This window comes from Taeniopygia guttata, chromosome 2, assembly GCF_048771995.1.
Source record: "Taeniopygia guttata chromosome 2, bTaeGut7.mat, whole genome shotgun sequence".
Taxonomy (NCBI): Eukaryota; Metazoa; Chordata; class Aves; order Passeriformes; family Estrildidae; genus Taeniopygia; species Taeniopygia guttata.
The window spans coordinates 73,345,564-73,364,439 of record NC_133026.1 but is presented as its reverse complement, the minus strand read 5'-3'; the positions used below and the strand labels follow the sequence as shown (position 1 = coordinate 73,364,439).

Sequence of the window (18,876 nt, the reverse complement as noted above, 5' to 3'; positions counted from 1 at the left end):
CAAGTGGAACAACACCACATACAAATTTGAAGGCATTCAAAGGTAAGTAAGCACTTACATTTTCTGCACTTCTCTTTAATTACACCATCAAGTTTTCCCTGTTAAAATTAAGAAGTACAGAATTTTTATGCCATACATATTTCTTAAGAGAATCAGCTCCTAAAGACCATGAAATCTATATCAGCATTTCTTAAGCTGGAAAATTTCTCTCTTACAGTGAATTGCTAATGTTTAGTTACTCGATATCCCCCAAAAATGTAATTTTACTGTTTCAGCATCTATTACTTAGATACTTCTAGTAGCTTCTTTTTTTCCCCAAAAATACTAAAAGAAATTTCACCCAAAGACAAGGAAAGCCTTACTTGTACTTTTTTTAGCTCCTTTTCAAGCCTTTTCTTTTCAATTTTTAGTTGTCTGAAGTCCTGTGTATGCTTTGTTGCAGCCTCTTCAAAAAAGAGAACCAAAATTCAATGTAGAAACTACAGCATAAAGAGGCCACTAATTTAAGTGGTGCTGGTGTAGTGGTTCCCTAGTTTGCAAATAAAATTACTAGAAAAAAACAGACAGTGTGAAATAAAAATCTACTGAAGTTATATTTTGGTTCATTCAGACAACACCTCATGCATAAAAGTTTGTTGTCTTCTACTGTATAATTACCGTTTTGAACCACTGCAATACATTTATTAGTTTTCTCAATTATATGCAAGAATGAAGAGTGGGTCATATTGTAATGATATTATACTGTAGAACAATATTCAACAACTGAAAAAAGGACATAACATTGAGTTGCAACGGTTTTTTACACATTTTATTCTCTTATTTAAATAAGAGCTCTGATTCAAAGATGAAAACACCATAGCCAGCTGCATTAGAAAGATACATACAGCACTCAAGACTAATAGGAAGAGGACCTTATCTCTTAATGTCTAACAGACACCTGGCAAGAGTGCAGATGGGTGAAAATAGAGGGTACAGGGTAGGTGAGAACTGAATGCAAAATTCAGTTAGGAAAATTCTTAGGTGAGAGAGTGAGCTGAGAGAACTCCTGAAAGTTCAGCTTGATGACTTATATATGGACAGGAAAGATAAGAAATGGAATCTTCCTGCTGATCAAATCAGAAGAGAGCCTATTAAAATAAAAGATTTTTAAAAGGAACTTTGAGCGGTAGGCTAACAAAAAAAACAATCACGGCAAATTTCATACTAACAAAAGATACAATGTCTGAGATATTTAATGAACACGGAAAAAACCAAAACAGATAAAATAGTCACTGAATTGGACCTAACACATACTCTCTCTCAGTATTTTGTTCTAGTTCTGCCAGAATTTGAGATTTTGGAGGCAAGTGTGTAAAAAGCCAGGCTGTCCTGCAATGGAACTCCAAAATTCTCATCAAAATACAGGTCTTGTACCTGTACTTTACAGTAAGATTCAGGGGATTTCTAACACTAAGATATGTCACTCAGTTCACTGTACTTTGAACTATGGTAAGCTAAGCATAGCTAAAATATGCATAATATGAATGCAAATATCTGCCTTGCCAATTGATGACGCAGCAAGTGAAGTCTCAAAAAGCCTTACGTATATCCATCCTCACAAAACAAGAAAAACACACTGTCATAAAGCCAATGCTTTTTCTCCATGTAAAAACAAAGCAAGCAAACAAACTAAACAACCAAAATACAAGTGTCAGAATATTTAAAAGTCAGAAAACGTGCATCAGGAACACCATATACTTAAATATGAACATAAACATGAAGAATCCTTCCAGGATTATTAGAATACTGGAGAACATGCCCTATGAAAATAGTCTTGTTGAACTAGACTGAATTGGTCAGAGGGGGAAACATCATAGAAAGAATACAAGAACAGCTTTCCTATACAAGAACAGCTTTCCTATACAAGAAGGTATCAAGATGGAATGAGACTGTTCCATCAAGAAGATGGAATGAGACTGCTGTATGGTAGACATTAGGTGTAAACTGAAACATGGGAGTTTCCAACTAGTTATAAGGAAAAACATGTTACTGAATCAAGTTGCCTACAGGCTGGTAAGACTCCATCCTTTGAAGTTTCCTTCCAACTGCATCTGTATCATGTGCCTAAGACACTCAGCAGAAAGTATTCTGCAGGAGGGCTGATGTAAATCAGAGACTAAGCACCCCACATGGTACTGGCCTGCCTTGCTCCTTGGGCATCAAAGTTAAAGTCACAATTCCTCTGGACAGAAAAGGAAAAAAGAAATTATGTTACTGTACTGTTGTCCTACTCAATGTAGAAAGTTACCTTCAAGTTTCTTCACTTTAGTTTCCAGTTTCTTTCTCCTGTTAAAAAGAACACATTAATAGATAATTAAAAAAAATAGAACTATGTTGCATGAAAAGCCAGAAAAAATAAATCTAGCCATTCAAAGAAAACACACCATATACACAGGATCTGTGAGACCAATGAGTCCCTGAAGTTGAAAAATTAAATTAGTGGTATGTTGCTGACATTCGCACATGAACAGCTGTATCTGTTACAAACTCTGCTTTTAAGAGAGTCAATCTACTAAATATACCTTTAGCAGCAAATTGGAATTAGAAATAAAATCGCAGAAAACTGGCTTCTGTTTTTTGTATTTCTGTGAGGTAATGCAGACAGGTTAGCTTTATTCCTTAAAAACAATCAAGCTTTGCTTACAATGAATAATATCTAAGCAATGAGATATTCAGGAATAGCCCCAGGATGACTTATGTCCCACAGCTTTTTGTTCAGAACATCCAGATGCTTTAGACTAAAGTCAAACCAAAGAAAAAAACATGAAGCATCCCAAACAATTTTGACTTCAACATTTCCAACCCTACCTTATATGTAAAACACACAGAACTGGAAAATAAATAAATAGAAAAGAAAACATTTCTATTATTTTCTTCTATTAAATTCCAATATCCCAGAAATTTTTTTTCAACTGTTGTGGTAAGTTGATGATTCTACCAATGATCACTGATCACTTTCATGAAGCAGAACACAGTTCATCTATTCTCCATATTAAAATCTGTGTAATAGATTGAGATTGACCATCTAAGCCTTTCTGAATGTTCAGGCTTTAATTACCACTTCAGACATTAATAAGAATATATTCAAAAATCTACTCATAAATTGTATGATTGACCACCTTTTGCATGTTCAGTAGTCATAGTATTTATACTATAAAGTAATAGACCAAAGATTCTGTGCCTTCTGAGCCTGAAGAGGTTCATACTTACTTTCCTATATGATGGCTTTGACAGTCAAGCCATAGGAGAGCATTTCAGCAAACTTCCTTAATTTAAAAACTTCAAACTTCCTTTATAGAAAAAAATAAGGGGAGGCAGGGGAGGGGGAGCTGTCCTTTAGAAAACAGGAGATAAGAAACCTCTGTTCCTCTGTAGATTATCTTCAAGTGAATGTACAGAAGTACCACATATACAATGCATGGACATTGGAAGCAAGGTAAGTTAACACAGGAAGACCACAGAGCTGTTGTTCACCATTGAAGGAAGAAAACTCATGCAGTCAAAGCTCAATTAGAATTCAAGCTGACCAGTACTCTAAAGGACACAAAAAGGGCTTTTCAAAATATCTTAACAGCAAATGGAAGATCAGAAATATCATCAGTCCATTGCTTGATGAGGTTAGTCACATCACAAATAGGGATGCAAAGCCGAGCTATTTAATGCCTTCTTCACGTCTGTCACTAATGACAAACCCTGGGACTCCCAGAAACCTGTGCTGGAAGACCATGACCTGTTTGGATTAGGAAAGAGAAGGCTAAGGGGTGACCTCATGACAGTTTACAACTTTCTCATCAGGGGACAGTGGAGAGGAAGGTGCTTATCTCCTCTCTCTGGTGAACAGTGATAGGACAGAAGGAAATGCAATGAAGCTGCATTGGTGGAAGTTCAGATGAGGCATTAGGAAAAGGTTCTTCAGGCTCCCCAGGGAAGCAATCATTGACATCAAGCCTGTCAGAGTTCCAGAAGCACCTGAATGACAGTCTTAGTTTTAAGTAGTCCTGCTAGAAGGGAGTTGAACTCAATGATCCTCATAGGTACTTTTCAACTTGAGATAAAAAAACCTGTGATACAAACAACTAAGAATCTGAACAAAGAGAAATGAAGTGCCAACTTCATTGCAATAATATTTATAAATTAAATAATTACATTTACATATGTAGTACCATACTAATTTCATCAACACACAACTACATGAAGAAAATAGGTAGATGTTAAATCTAGCAATTCACAAAAAGCAGTTTGCAGATGATGAATTTGGGCAGAACTCCTCTTATGCTACCCAAATCAAGTTCCTATCTGATCCTTAATATACATGCACAACTGCAGCTGACAGAATGCTATGCTAACAGAAGTTGCACTCCACAGGAATTGCCACCCCTGTGGAATATTCAGATCTCAACTAGACAGTCCTGAGCAAGCTAACTTTAACACTGGCTCTGAATGGCAGACTGGACCAAAGGACATGAGTGATAATTTCTCACCTAAGTTTTTTAATAGTACCTGTAGATTAACAGCAATTTTATGCACATTTCACTATTACTCTGCTTCTGAATAAATCCAGCTTTCAAATTAATGAACTCATATGACCTATTGCTTAAAATGGCCTCAGTGTCAGAGGTATACAAAACTGCTACAAGTATCACAGAATTGAGGATGAGGTGGCAAGAATCCTCTGGAAGTTATTATGTCCAGCCCACACTGCTCAAGCTGGGCCACCTACAGCATAGTGCCCAGGACTATCTCCAAATGGCTTCTGAATATTTCTAAGGATGGTAAGGCCACAAGCTCCCAGGGCAATCTATGGAAGTACTCAGTCATTCTCACAGCAAAGTGCTTCCTGATGTTCACAGGAAACACGACCTTCTTTGTCTTAGCTTGTTCCCATTGCCTCTTGTCCTACAACTGGGTGCAAGGAAGTGAGCCTGGTTCTCTTTTCTTTACACACTCTCTTCAGGTATTTATAGACATTGATAAATACCACCTCTGAGTCTTTTCTTCTCCAGACTTAACAGTCCCAGTTCTCTCAGCCTTCTGTCAGTGGAGAGATGCTCCTATTCCTCAATCATCTTCATGGTCCTTCCCATATATCCATGTCTCTCTTGTATTGAGAAGTCCAGAATTAACACAGTAGTTCAGGGGTGGCATCAGAAGCGCTGAGCAGAAGAGAAGTCGCACCTTCCTCAGCCTGCTGGCAAAACTCACTGAAAACCAAGATACTGGTAGTCCTCTGCCAGCAGTGTGTATCACTGGCTCACATCATGAGATCATCCCAAGCTGTTACTGGTGTATGTGATTGTTCCTCATCAGGTGCTGGGCTTCACACTTTTCCTTGTTGAACTTCTCAAGGTTTCTGTCAGCTCATTTCTTCAGCCTGTCAAGCTTGTGCTGGATAACAGCATGCCTCTCTGGCCAATCAGCCACACGTGGCATGGGGCAGATCACTAACAAGATGTTAAACTGGACTAGACCCACTATGCAGCCCTCTCCGTCTCCCCCCAGGGTAGTATTATCTACTGGTCTCCAACCAGACTTTGCACAGTCTTCATCACCACACTCATGGCCCAGCCATTCAGCCAGTTTTTGATCCACTGTCTGCCCATCTAGCCCCTACAGCACCAGCCTAATGGGCTATGATGAGGCTGTTATGGGAAACAGAGTCGGGGATCTTATTGATGGCCTGTCAGACACTAGCCACTGCTCTCCCCTGATCTAGGAAACATGTCAATCTATAAGGTCAGTGAAGCACAACTTCCTCTTGGTGAGGCCATGCTGCCTACTCCAGAGCTTCTTGTCTTTCATGTGCCTGAAAATGAGTCCAAGGATGATCTGCTCCATCTTCCCAGGGATCAAAGTGAGGCTAACTGGCCTGTAGTTCCCTGGCTCCTCCTTCTTGAAGATATGAGTGACAGACAGGGACAAACATTATATCTATACCAACACAATAAACTGCCAGCACATCAGAGTGGTCAGCTCCTTCTTAAGATGCAGTTAGCAATGGGGTAGCTGCTCTCTGCTGCTCTTAAATAAGACAATGTGCTGAATATTTCATTAAGCTCACAGTACACTGAGTACGTCTATATGTGAAGTAAGTGCAGAATGGCTGAAGGAATGACAACAATCCCAGTCTCCTCATACAGTCTTTTGGGTAATAATGGCTTGCTGCTCTGCTTGTGAATACCATATGTTTCACAAGTCATGTAAAGAGACTACAGTATTTCTTTTGAGAAATGCTTCAGTCACTTGATCATCTATGTGGACCTTCACTAGACTCTCTCCAGTATACCCGTATCTCCTGTACAGAAAAGCCCAGAACTGGCCACAGTACTTCAAGGCATGGCCACACCAGTACTGAGCAGAGGGAACCAATCACTTCCCTTGACCTGCCAGTAGCACCAAAATAGCTTAGAAACACCAAAGTTAAAAATGTTAACCAGCTTATATGGAAGCAAGGAGTCACCAGCAGGAGTCCCACTGGGATGTGTACTAGAACACATCAGAAATAAAAGCGGACTACAAAATCAAAACGGTCTTAAACTTCCAAGTTACTAGAGAACAATCACTGGATTTTGTAAATGCAAAGTGATGCACATGAAGAAAAATAACCACAAATACCAACACCTTGCTATATATTAGCTGGTTCTCTTTTGAGAGCATGACTACCTTCCCACACAATATTAAGAAGTCACAGTTCCCTGATATAGGTAATATAAAGGTTAAAAATATTAAAGGATTAAAGAGCAATTAGACAAGTTCATTAGAGTATGCATCAAGAGCTGTAAGAGTTAACATACACATATGTTCCAGTCAAGGAAACCTTTGACTGACTGCTTACTGAAAAAAACAAACTTTGGGAATTACCAAGGCTTCAGAATACTCTGTATTATGACAACAGAAATTACTTTTGCCACCAAATCCCTCCTTCTCATTTCCAAATATGGCAGACAATTCACTATGAACTGCTGAGCTGTTACACTAAAACAATTATTTTAAGGACTGATTTTAGTACAGACCACTTTGGCAGTATTATTCCTAGACTAGCCTGAGAGACTTAACAGCAAAACTGAAATGAATGGCAATAACAAAAAACTGAGACTAAGAACCACTTAGAACTGGATAAACTACAGTTTTTTTCAATTTCATCCTGTTCTTAAAGACTTCTATTAAACAAACACATAAAGCCACTTCACGACAAGACAATAAATAAAGTACTCAAAAGAGTTTGCTACAAAACTTAGGATCATTCTTCCATCAACTCCTTGTTCCAAGAACCCATAAGTACAAAAATTTTACAAAAATTTTAACAAAATGGAAAGCATAACTAGATAAGGTACACCATCAAGTTTGGAAGAGGTAAGCAAAGCAAAGAAAGGTTAAGAAAAAACTAAGCAACACTCACACAGCATCGCTGTTTAATACTTCTTCTTTAATTTTAACATATTCCAGTTGACTCTCCCGATAAATCTTGAGAGAACTCTGAAAAAGGAAAGCACAGTTAAAATATGTCATACTGAGGGAAAAAAAAAAAAAAGGCAGACACCTTACCTTTTCTAATGAAAACAGTGCCGGTCCAAAAATGTATAAGTATATTCAATAAAAAAAGAAGCATGTTGGAAAAGTCAGGCTATCTTCCTGGCAAACAAACACATGAATCTCTTTCTGTCTATCTTTTGAGTACATGCCTTCAACACCTAGCTGGATAGGAACTTAAAGATGAAGTCAAGCGCTTAACTATTATACACCATACATATAATCCTATTTTTTCTGAAAATGTGCCATCAGGACATCAGCTACTAATGCTTGCTGAGGGAAGAGAAATTATAAAACCATTCTAACACAGAACATTAATCAGGCACAGCAACAAGACAAATGTTAGTATCTTTCTTATACCATTATAAAAAAGCTACAAGAAAGAAAGCGGGGTATTTTCTTCAGAAATTATAGTTCTGTCTAGAAAATACATACATGTAGGTAATTTGAACAATCTAAACCTTCTTTCCTGTAGACTGAATCTCAGCTAAGTGATGGGAGAGAAATTAGGAATAAACTCTAGAAGCTAATGATGTGAAAACATATGTTCAAAAAGGTAACAGAAGCACAACACTATTCTGCACAGACCTCTTCCTTGGCACCTTTTCATTAGTACAAGTTATATTCAATAATCTGACAAGATCAGAGCAGAAAACCAAAGGAGTCTGAATGTTTCTCCTTCCTTCCTTAGTGAGGAAATAACCAAATCTGATCAAAAACTGTAGGAACAACAACCTAAACTTATTGCCTCTCTGAAGCCTGAAGTAATTTAATTAATTCCACCTAATTTCACCAGTTACCTGTCCCAGTGAGCTGGAAATAAGAACAGAGCTCGTTAAAGTCAGCTTCATTAAGATGAGCATTAGGAATATGCATTTCCTTCAACAAAAAAAAGCGCAAGTTATTTAAACACGCACACCTTTTTTTCTTCCAATTCTGCCTTCAAGGAACCCAACTCTTCCTGATATTTTTCCAGAGGCAGAATTTTCTGTAACATCTTCTCCACTTGGCAACGAAGAGCAGAGATCTCTCTGAAATTAGATGTGCAATTTAAAAAGTTGCCAAAAACACAGATGCTTTGAAACTCAGTATTCTGATTCTTCAATCAAGTATCTGAGTATTTTGCTTTTATCCTATGGAAAAAAAATGCTGTGAGAGACACACCTAACAACTTTAAGAGTTTCAGTGTTCTTATTTTTTCACCTATTTACAGAAAATCCAAGATCTGATTTAAAAACAGAACACTGAACCCAAAGCTACAGCAAGTAGATGGCATGTACCATAGACGTATGCTGCCTACAATAAAGTGCCAGTAATAAGTGTCTCTGCACACACAGTGCTATAAAGTAAGAGCAGAGTCCAAATGCAAGTGTTTTTCAGCAGGCAGGTTGGAGTCCATAAAAATTATACGCTGCCTCTTCCTCTATAATCACAGAGTAAGCAAGGACACAGAGACACAACTCTTAAGTCAAAATCCTTTACACAAATATGGACACCCCAAACAGGCATGCATTTAACCACCACCAAAAGACAAGCTTCATTTATCTCCACTTGGTAACTTTTTTAAGACTCTCACAAGCCCAGGGCCAGGAAAGAATCCCACACAGGTACTGTAGAGGAAGGACAGATTTCTCTCCTCATCATACCTTTGCTAACTATGGCCTAGGAAGCATGGTAAAAGTACCATACTAAAAGTGCAGCTTAGACCCATGGCTATTGCTACGACACCGTCAGACTCCTAAAACTAACCACAACACAGAGAATATAGTAATACATCTTTAGTAAACAATAGAAATCCAACTTACCTTTCAGCAAATTGAAGCTGTAATCTCTTGTTAAGGTAGAAATTAAAAATAGTTTATCAAGTGTCCTTAAGTATATTTCAACCCAAATACCACTTGCAAAGAACGATCCAGTAAAAACTTCCTCACAGAAAAAAAAACTCCCGAGACTTGCAGAACTAAGTGTTTAATACAAGCATTTCAATAAATTTGAAGTGAATAAGAAGAGCTTCTTCTGTAACATGAAAAAAGATTTGAGTAATTCTCAGCAACTCAGATTTTGAATAGACCACCTTAAACCATATACCAGAAACAGGCAGATCTTAAATGGATAGCTTTAATTCCAAAGGCCTATTTTCTTTACAAAACCCACCCAGTTTGTTCTTTATTAGAGACACCATTTCATAACCTAAATAGAAAGCCTCAAGCCCTTTTATAAATGTTTTAGGTATACTAATCCTGTAAGAACACAAATAGAAAACTAAAGGATATCAGTGCATTTCTGTTGATACTCTGTCAGCAAACGACTGTAAGAAAAGGAAAAACACAGACATTACTCATTTTCTCACCTGATTTTGACAATCACAGTTAGGGTATCTTTTCTTTTGCTTTATAGATAAATAGAGAAAGTGTACAATTGGTTTACATTTTCTGATAGTAGTCAATATAACCCTCTGATTTCATTAAGCCATTCAAACCTCAAATCAAACTGCTTTAAGTAGAAAAAAACCACAACTGGCAATTACATGAAGTTGTAGCCATTAACTAATTCCAGCTTTAAAAAAAAAGTACTGCTTAGAGAAAGGAAATAATATACATATATATACTAGAACACACACACACACACACATATATATATATATACATATATATAAACATGTTTCCAAAAAAAAAAAAAAAAATGTTTCCAAACCTGAAAGGGTGTTTTCCTAAAAAAGAATACACATCTCAGAGAAATAGTTTGAAAGACCCTAAAAGGTTTTAATCTTTATATTATTCTCCTAGCAGCCATAAAGGGTAACACCCTGATGCAAGAGGGCTATGGGAACAGCACCAAAGAAAGCTACTCCTTTTTTTCCTCAAATATTATGTCTCTTAAGAACAGAGTAAAGAAATTACAAGAAAGAGTAATACCATGGGAATTACCCTAATACAGAGAGGGCTGCATTACTTTCTATTGCAATAGTTAAGAGCAATCCATTAAAGCAAAAGAGAAAGGCTGAGCTGCAATTAGTTAAAGAAGAGGCAATTTCCACAAGAAATATATGCACTGGCAATAAGAAGAGGGACACAAAATTTAGAGGTCAGAAGAGAAATCACAACAGAGTAAAGGAGCTTTGAAAAAAGGATCCTAGTTAAGAGACTCAGTGTGTGCTATCTGAAATACTCTCTGGAAATAGAATGCAGGACTGTCATTTAGATTCACACGTATCTACAAAAGGAGACATAAGAAACAAACCACTACAATTAGGAGACATAGCATGGATATTAGGCCATAGTATGGAGGCATACATAACATATCCTGATATCTTATTCCATACAATATGTTGATGGGTTTTGGGAAGAACTGGAAGCAAGCATAGAAAAAAAGCAAACTGTAAGAAGGATTTTATAAACATATTGTTCTGTACAATGTTCAGCTTCACTTTTCATAGTCTTATATTTAATCCCAACAAAATTTCAGAACTTAATGATCAGACTAAATTCGGCTGGAAAAGTTCGTATCTGTACTCAACTTTCAGTTCCCACATTCTTCACTACGGAAAAATTAAATAAGTGAGCACAATTAAATGAACAAAATAAATATAAATAAATATCAAAAATCTGCTTCTGCCTAAAATAAATAAATCTCTTCAAAGAGTCACTTCTGCCTGTACTTCTAACAATATTATAGGTACACAAAATAGCCCTGCTTACTGTCATTATACACAGATGTTTTTACAGAATAAATTAGTCTTACAGTCTAGATTTAGGATGTGTTTGTGAAGACCTTTCATTTTGAGAAGCATCTAGTGTAGTCCATAAACAAATACCCACATTCCAAAAATCATATCTCCAGCATTGCTATAAGTACTTAAGAAGAATAAAGCTGTAACTACTTAAGAAAAAAAAAAAAAGAAGTAAAAAACCCAAACAAACAAAACTGCATTAAATTGTACTTACTCTCCATCAATTATTTTTTGCTTCAGTGCAATTAATGCAGCTACATATTCATTCATATTCTGTAAGGAAGAGTCTCAAGTCAGTAAAGAATTTACATCCCAAAAATTGGTACTGTAAATAACCCCTAATCCAACTGTTAATTTTATAGAAAGTACAATAAACTGTCTTCATTCATGCAGAGAATGCAGGCTCCACAAGAATGCATCTTTAAGTGAGGCCTTGCTACAAAAGCTCTTGAAACTTTGTCTTTGCAGTAGATTCTATACTAAATCCCTATAATTTTTCCCGTCAAAATCCAATTGACCTTTGACAGAACATAAGTAATAAACATTAGCTCACTTGAGTCTACTGATTTTCCAGTTTCTCATCCATACTCATTCTAAGTGTGCCTTGTGAACTCTCAACAGGACCTTCTCTTTATTTAAAGGAAAACCAAAAATTACCCAAAGCATAATGCCATAAAAATACACATTCGCTTAAGAGCCCTCAAGGAAGTAAATTCTAAGTCCTCATACTGCACCGAAGCAAAGCCAAAAGGACACAACTAGAAATTCCCTGACAGATCCCACTAGGCACGTCGCAGAGACACGAGCTACTTTTCCACACTTCGCCTGGCTAAAGCTCGAAGCTGCTGCTACTTTTACAGACCCCGTTCACCACGCACGCTATCCGCGTTCCCGACGGCACAGGGAGCCGTGACTTTAGTTCCCGACGCTTCCCGCCAGCGGTCCGGCACTGATCCACTACCTCGTCCGTGAGCAAAAGCCCCGCTCCAGCGCCACAGGGACGGCGGTCCATGCCTACCTGCTGGAGAACCCCGCAGTTGGCGCAGGCCCTGCCGGAGGCCTCAGTCCCGGCCGAGGGCGGCGGCGTCTCTCCGGGCATCATCGTGCCCGCGCCTCTGTCTGGCCCCGACAGCGGTGCGTGTGCGCCGCTCCAGTGCGTCACACACCGCGCCACTGCCTTCACAAGGACCCAACTCGCCTTCGCCTCCTCAAGAATGATGTCCACTGCTGCCTGACTATTAGCAGCAGAAAAAACAGCAAAAAGTGCTCTCTGCAAAGACTGAGCGTTTGAAAGCAACGGGTGTACAGCGATTTAGCCCACTGAAAGGCACCGCCTCAGCCACGCCCTTCTACCAGTACTATTATTTTATCTTCTTTTAGGTACGGGCACTTCTGTGGTCCTGGCGCAGGCGCTTCTTTCACTCGGCGCGAGAGGCGGGACGGAGCGGCCGCTGGAGCGGCGCGCTGGGGAAAGGTGGGGATGCGCGCACGGGGGCAGCCGGTGAGCGACAGAGCAGCCTCGAGCTCGGCCTGGCAAAGCCGGGCTCTCCTGCAACTGCAGTCACCCGACATTGGTCTCGGTGATGCCCGACGAGCCTGAGGTGGTACCGAAATCGGCCGGAAAATAAACGAACACAGTTTGAAATATTTGAAAGCCAGCGTTCTTCTTTACGGTGTTGGACACTTTGGGAGGATATCTCCTCTAATCGGATGTGTATCATGAAACTACAACAGGGCATTTAGTCCATCATGATCATACATTTCATGACAACTTACTTCCTAGCTAATACATAAACATCACTGTCGTAGACCTAATTTGCACACGTCCACCTCCTCTTGGAAGTCCTTTTATGGTCCAAAACGGTCATCTAAAGGGCATCTCTGATGCTCGTACTCACTGACTGTCCCAATATTACAGATGACCTTCCCATGAACATTTTTTTGGGCCTGTGCTATTGCTTCTTGTTACATAACTTTGCCAAAAAATCCCAATATATTCATCAATATCTATTTATCCACTGGTTCCAGACACTTTTTTTTTTGGATTTTTGTGGGTTTTTTTGTGGTGGTTTTTTTGTTTTGTTTTTTTTTTTTTTTTTTTTTGCTAGTTAGTTTTTAAACTCTATCTAGGAACTTCAGGAGAACTGAAAATTTCCATTCTCTGTGTTACCTCTCAGAGGCTAATCACCCTTGCCACATTCTCTCTGCTGCCATGCTGGCAAGCTAGGCCTGCTGCCTAGACAAGAGCATGCATCACTGATGCCGTTCCCTGACACACACACCGTCCCATAGTTTTTCAAATGGGAGCATACCAGTTCACCTCACTCAGACAGCATCTTGTGGGAACATAATACTCATTAAGTGATCAAGCTTTTTATTTTGTCCAAGCATTTGTAAACATTTTTAATATTTAGCATCGCTTGTCATAACTGCCTGCATTTACCACTTACACCACATCTTTCTATAGCGAGTAAGCTAGGGAAGGACTTTATAGAATTACATTATGGTTTGGCTTAAAAGGGACCTTAAAGATCATGTAGTTCCAAGGCTGCTACCATGGGCAGTGGTAGTGATGCTAGACCAGGTTGCTTATGTGTTTCAGGCCATGCTTTCAATCACTTAGAGGCACAGAAATTAAAGTAGGAGCTGCTTACTGTATTGTGCCACCCTGTATTAACTGATTGAGGTACATAGCAATCACTCAGTATTTAGCAGACAGGACAGATGGTTGCACATACTGCAAATTAGTTTGTGATTTTTTTTCTATTCAGCTTATGGCGTTGGACTTTATTCACTGCATGCTGCTGCTTGCACTTCTAATCTACCTGAAACTTTCTCTGGTTTAAAATTTATCCAGTTGCTTTTCACTGTTGTCTTCCTTGTAGTTTGTACCTATTCCTCAGGGGAATTAATATTAATTTCTGAAGACCATGTTAAATATTCCTTCTGATGAAAAGTAATGTGTACAGTTGCACAGTTACCTGGACCATGATGAAGACATTGAAACTATTAACTCCTGTATAAGTGCTCTGATGCAACATAGTGTTTCAGGCTTTCTCTTTCTACTTTGAGAGCCTTACAACATTATAATAGAATACCCTTTGGAATAGCAATAGAGTTTGTGTATCAGTGTCACTGGAATGAATTTACCCTCTGGGCTGAGTAAGTTTCCATGTGAAATGCCCTTCCAAGGGAATGGAGCAGAGTATGACTCATTTTAATTTTGAGAATTTGGGACTGCAGTCACGTCAGGAAACAAGGAACGATATTAAGTGAGTTTCTTAAGGACAGGGTTCTGCAGAAATAAACAATGCTATGTCTGAAAGAACTTAATAGATAAGATGTTTTCAGAAGAATTCAATGTTTCTTGTAACTATTCATGCTTGTGAAAGTGAAAATGTTACCAAAATTTTGGTTTAATATTAAAGATGTCCAAATTTTCTAGTTGTTTAGACTTCACAGAATCGTTTAAGTCAGAAAAGACCTCCAAGATCATCAAGTTTCTACCAATTTCTACCTTGTCAACTAAGCATTAAGTGCCACATCCAATATTTTCTTGAACACCTCCAGGGATCGGTGGTACTACTGCCTCCTTAGGCAGCCTATTCCAATCCTTAACAACCCTTTCCATGAAGAATTTCTTCCTATGACCAATCTAATCCTCTCCTGGCACAGCTCAAGGCTATGTCCTCTTGTCCTGTCACTAGTTGCCTGGGAGAAAAAAGGCTGACCCTGTCGCCACAGTGGGCCCCCAGCCGGGTAATAATTAGCATCGGCTCCATGATTCACAGAAGGCTGATCAATCTCTTTATTATCTATATATCATTATTAAGGAATCCATTGCTTTTATAGACAGTTACGATACACCTGGACCTAATTGGTCCTCCAATCCAAACACCATCACCATTGTCTAATTAAGAAACCACCCTTTGGTAAAAAATCTGCTCAAAACATTCCACATGTTCACAACAGCAGGTGCAGCAATTGAAGGTAAGAATTGTCTGTTATTCTTTTCTCTGGTTTTCTCACAGCCTTTCCCAGAAAGGCCTAGAAAAGTCTGTGCCTGATCTCCGTGGCCAGAGAGCTGCTGCCACAGTTCACCCTTTTGTGTTTAAAGAGAAAAGCAGCATTTGTAGTCCTCTGCAGGGCCCTTTGCAGAAAGAACAAACAGCTCAAGAGATTCCCTTAAAAATTTGCTGGTTGTCAATCAGAACCTCAATCAGATGCTGACTTAGAATGGTCAGGGAGATAGATTCTTTACCTATAGAAAATCTATTTCTATCATATCATTAAGACAAGGTTTACAATATGAGAAACCCAAATAACAATGTCTCTTTGGAGAATGCAATGAATGATCATTGTTTTAAAGTCCAGGAGAAGGTACATTAGCTGGAGATGTTGATCTTTGACATCCCTGAATGTCCTTCTTGATCCTGAAACAGAGAACAGCTGAAGAAGGTTAATAGGGACATCATACTATGATGATAACAAAGCTTCGCTGAGGAATTGCTTCTGTATGTTTCCAGACACAGATGTGTCTTGGTTATGAGCATGAGGAAATGTCAGAGCAAAAGCAATGCACACAATGAAGAAGAAAATGACAACAATTAGAAATCAATGAGATAATGCACATAATAACACATGTGACATTATATAGTTATCAGGCACTATAGTACGGACTGTCATCCCGAGTCTGCAACAGCTGATAAACCTCAAATCAGTAGAGTTGGAAATCATGTCCAGACAATGCTTTCCAAACTCCCTTTAAAAGTAGGCTCAGCTGTCATAAATATGTGGTCAAATTGCCAAGCCGAAATGACTTGAATCCAGGTACAGTCAAGGCCTGTCCACAGCCCAAGCTCTTATTGGATGGTTTACAGGATTACCTTTTCTGTATAAAACTGTGATCATCTTCAGAGGTACTTGGGAAAATTGCCGGAATGCCATGGCCACAGCCTTTAATTCAACCAGTAGGGCCGAGCCTGACTTGTGGCCTTCCAGTACTTTGAGCTGTCAGTGCAGACGATGGCTCTTTCCTCCTTCGGGCGAGGGATCCAGCCCTGGCGGGCGGGGCGGCGACTCCGCCGCTGTCGAGGCCAGATTCCTTTGGCTTGCTCCCTTCCCGCAGCTTTGCAGTGGTGTCATTCGGGTCCCCTGGATCTGGGGTCCCTGGTACAGCCCGTGCCCGTCTCCAGATGGGCAACTCACTCCTGGACTTTTCCTTCAATGCTCGTCCCCACCAAGGAGCCAATGTCTCGGCCATCCCCCCAGCGTTTCGCCCTTCCCGGGCCCCTCCCGGGCATGGACCAAGCCACAGCCTCTTGGGACCCCGCTCCTTCCGCCCTGTGAATGGGAGCGGGACACACAGGATGCTCCAAGGCCAGCAGGGACCCTACAAAGCAAGGGGCACCGTCTCAGGGAAGGTCCAAGGGGAATGCAGACCTTCAGATTTCGCAGCAGAGTGGGGCCGGTGCCCAGCTGCGAGGGCACGCCCGCACAAAGGGACAGGCTGTTGGTATTCGCTGCTATCCCTGTCCATGTTCCCTGGCAACTTGAGGGAAGCAGCGGGGGTTGGACCAGCTAGGAGCGGCGAGGCGGGCTGGGGAACTTTTTCAGCGCCACAGCTCGTGTCCCGGATGGGAGTCGGGCAGGCTGGAGGCGGCGGAGCTGGCAGGGGGGAACCCCGACTGGCACTGCGCTGGCAATGAACCGGCTGCAGGCTGCGGGGCAGAGGAGCTGGTGGTGCTCCAGCACGGGGAGGCCGGCCACTGGCACAGAACCGGCTTCATCCCTTGGCGGCAGCGGAGGCAGCTCCGCGCCCACCTGCGGTGCAGGGGGAAACCCATCGGCGGGACCGATCCGCACGCCACACGAGGGGGAGGAGGAGGAAGCGATTGTCCCGTTTGCACTGGTGAAAGTGAAGGGGCAGGATGAACCGCAGCTCCGGTCAGAGTAATTGCTGACCATGGAAGCGGAGCCGCTGAAGGCGTCTATCCCTCCTACGCCTGCGCCAGGAAGCCCGGAGAGAGCTGCTCTTGGTTCCCTGTGAATGAGGCCTCCCACTCCACCCCCGCACCGTGGGAGGAAACCAGCGGTGGCTGTCCGTAAACGCATCATTCCCCGGCCTGCTGCGGTGGGGTCGGCATACAGGGACAGCTGGTTTGTGGAACGGGGGCGCCGGCCCCAGCCATCGGAAGCGCCGACCACGGCAAAGGCTCGCCAGCTGCTGTGTGCCACCCGCACAGGGGGAGGTACTCCTCCAAGTCCAGTTGGGACGTGCCTACCGAGGTGGACTCGCTTTCCCTTGGGGTCCAGCCCCTTATTGCTCTTTAAAGGATCCCCAAATCGGTAGTAGTGGAGGCACACTTGCATCTCCCCTCGTGAGTTCCTCACACAGACAGAAACTAGTGAGGCCCAAGCCCACAGATCCAGTGAGGTTTGCACATCCACGGAGAAGCCATGAATTTTGGTCCAACGTTAAAAATTCTAAAAACAAGTGATTGGTGTTTTTCGCAACTGGTGTGCCTCTGGCTGTGGCTAAGCACCCAGAGCAGTTCCTTTTTTTGTCCCCTATTGTCTCTTATTAAATTTCCTTTAAATTTTAACTGGGGAGTGGGCTTAGTTTCTCACAGTTTGGGTGGGTGGGGAGGGCAAGATCTGAAAGTTTAATATCTAGCATTTAATTTACTATTTTTACTGTGCCTTGTGGGCATTCTGTTTGTTAATAAACTGTTCAGTTTTCTGTTTTTTCACTTTCATCCACTAGTATTCATTTTCTATTTGTCAGGAAAATTAATCCAGAATGTCAGTGGTTTATGTTCAAAAAGTAGATAAAAGACATCTCCTCTATCTGTAAAGTCCTGTAGCTTTATTTGAACAAAGGCAGAGGCCATGGGGCATTTTCTATGGGGTCTCTCAAATTGCTAGAGAATGCAGCCTCCTTTTTATCCTAATTTCCTGTCTGCATTTCCCTCTCTCTTTTCCAATTGTTTGAGGTACTTGAGAGGTACAGACTTCCTGAATTGCATAATAGAGACCCCCTGCTCCCCCTCCCCACACCACCTTTTTTTTGTGTCTCTGTTCTTTTTCTATAAGTCCAGGAATTTAGCACAGCTTTGGGTCAGCAAGGGTCTATGTAAATTAGTGGAATTCCTATGGAAGGTATGGTTCCTACCATTGCTTCTTTCACCTATCAGTATCTGACTTTATCTACCAGCAGGCCTACAGTTTGTTTGTAAAGACACCTCCCTCTCATTCCTTTCATATTGGTGGAAAGGAATTCTTGGAACCCTTTAAAACTCATTCCAGAGAGTTTTCTCCTAAATTTGTCTCTAAACTGAGATACCTCTGCAGTTCCATTTCTGGACATAATCTCTTAAAGAGACAGTAAAAATTTTGGGCAGATGATATAGCACAGCTAGAGACAGAAAACAATTACATTCTGGGTTATGCAGGACACTGGCCAACCTGCTCAGCTGTTCTAAGAATATTTTATCCTCTCCAGTCAAAATTTCTGTTGTTTCTGTTTTAGTCTGTTGCTTCTTGTTGAGCATCTCAGAGAATGGCTTGGCTCATTCTTC

The 18,876-nt window shown here is 40.7% G+C and overlaps 1 protein-coding gene across 3 annotated transcripts in view; it reads right to left on the bottom strand.

Annotated features, from left to right (window-relative positions):
- The window catches only part of ICE1 (interactor of little elongation complex ELL subunit 1), a 39,289-nt gene extending 26,523 nt beyond the window's left edge, over positions 1 to 12,766 (bottom strand). For 2 of the 3 annotated variants that reach the window (XM_030265656.4, XM_030265657.4), the window contains exons 1-9: positions 12,315 to 12,763; positions 11,511 to 11,569; positions 9,840 to 9,874; positions 9,372 to 9,390; positions 8,486 to 8,597; positions 7,436 to 7,512; positions 2,288 to 2,325; positions 363 to 445; positions 59 to 98 (exon numbers count right to left, since the gene is read on the bottom strand). In XM_030265656.4, the coding sequence (XP_030121516.2) occupies positions 59 to 98; positions 363 to 445; positions 2,288 to 2,325; positions 7,436 to 7,512; positions 8,486 to 8,597; positions 9,372 to 9,390; positions 9,840 to 9,874; positions 11,511 to 11,569; positions 12,315 to 12,398 (547 nt within the window). In that variant the 5' untranslated portion in view covers positions 12,399 to 12,763. Of the gene's footprint in view, positions 1 to 58; positions 99 to 362; positions 446 to 2,287; positions 2,326 to 7,435; positions 7,513 to 8,485; positions 8,598 to 9,371; positions 9,391 to 9,839; positions 9,875 to 11,510; positions 11,570 to 12,314 lie in introns of all 3 variants that reach the window. The other variant, XR_003958748.4, reaches the window with a different exon arrangement.
- Between the last annotated feature and the right edge of the window lie 6,110 nt (positions 12,767 to 18,876).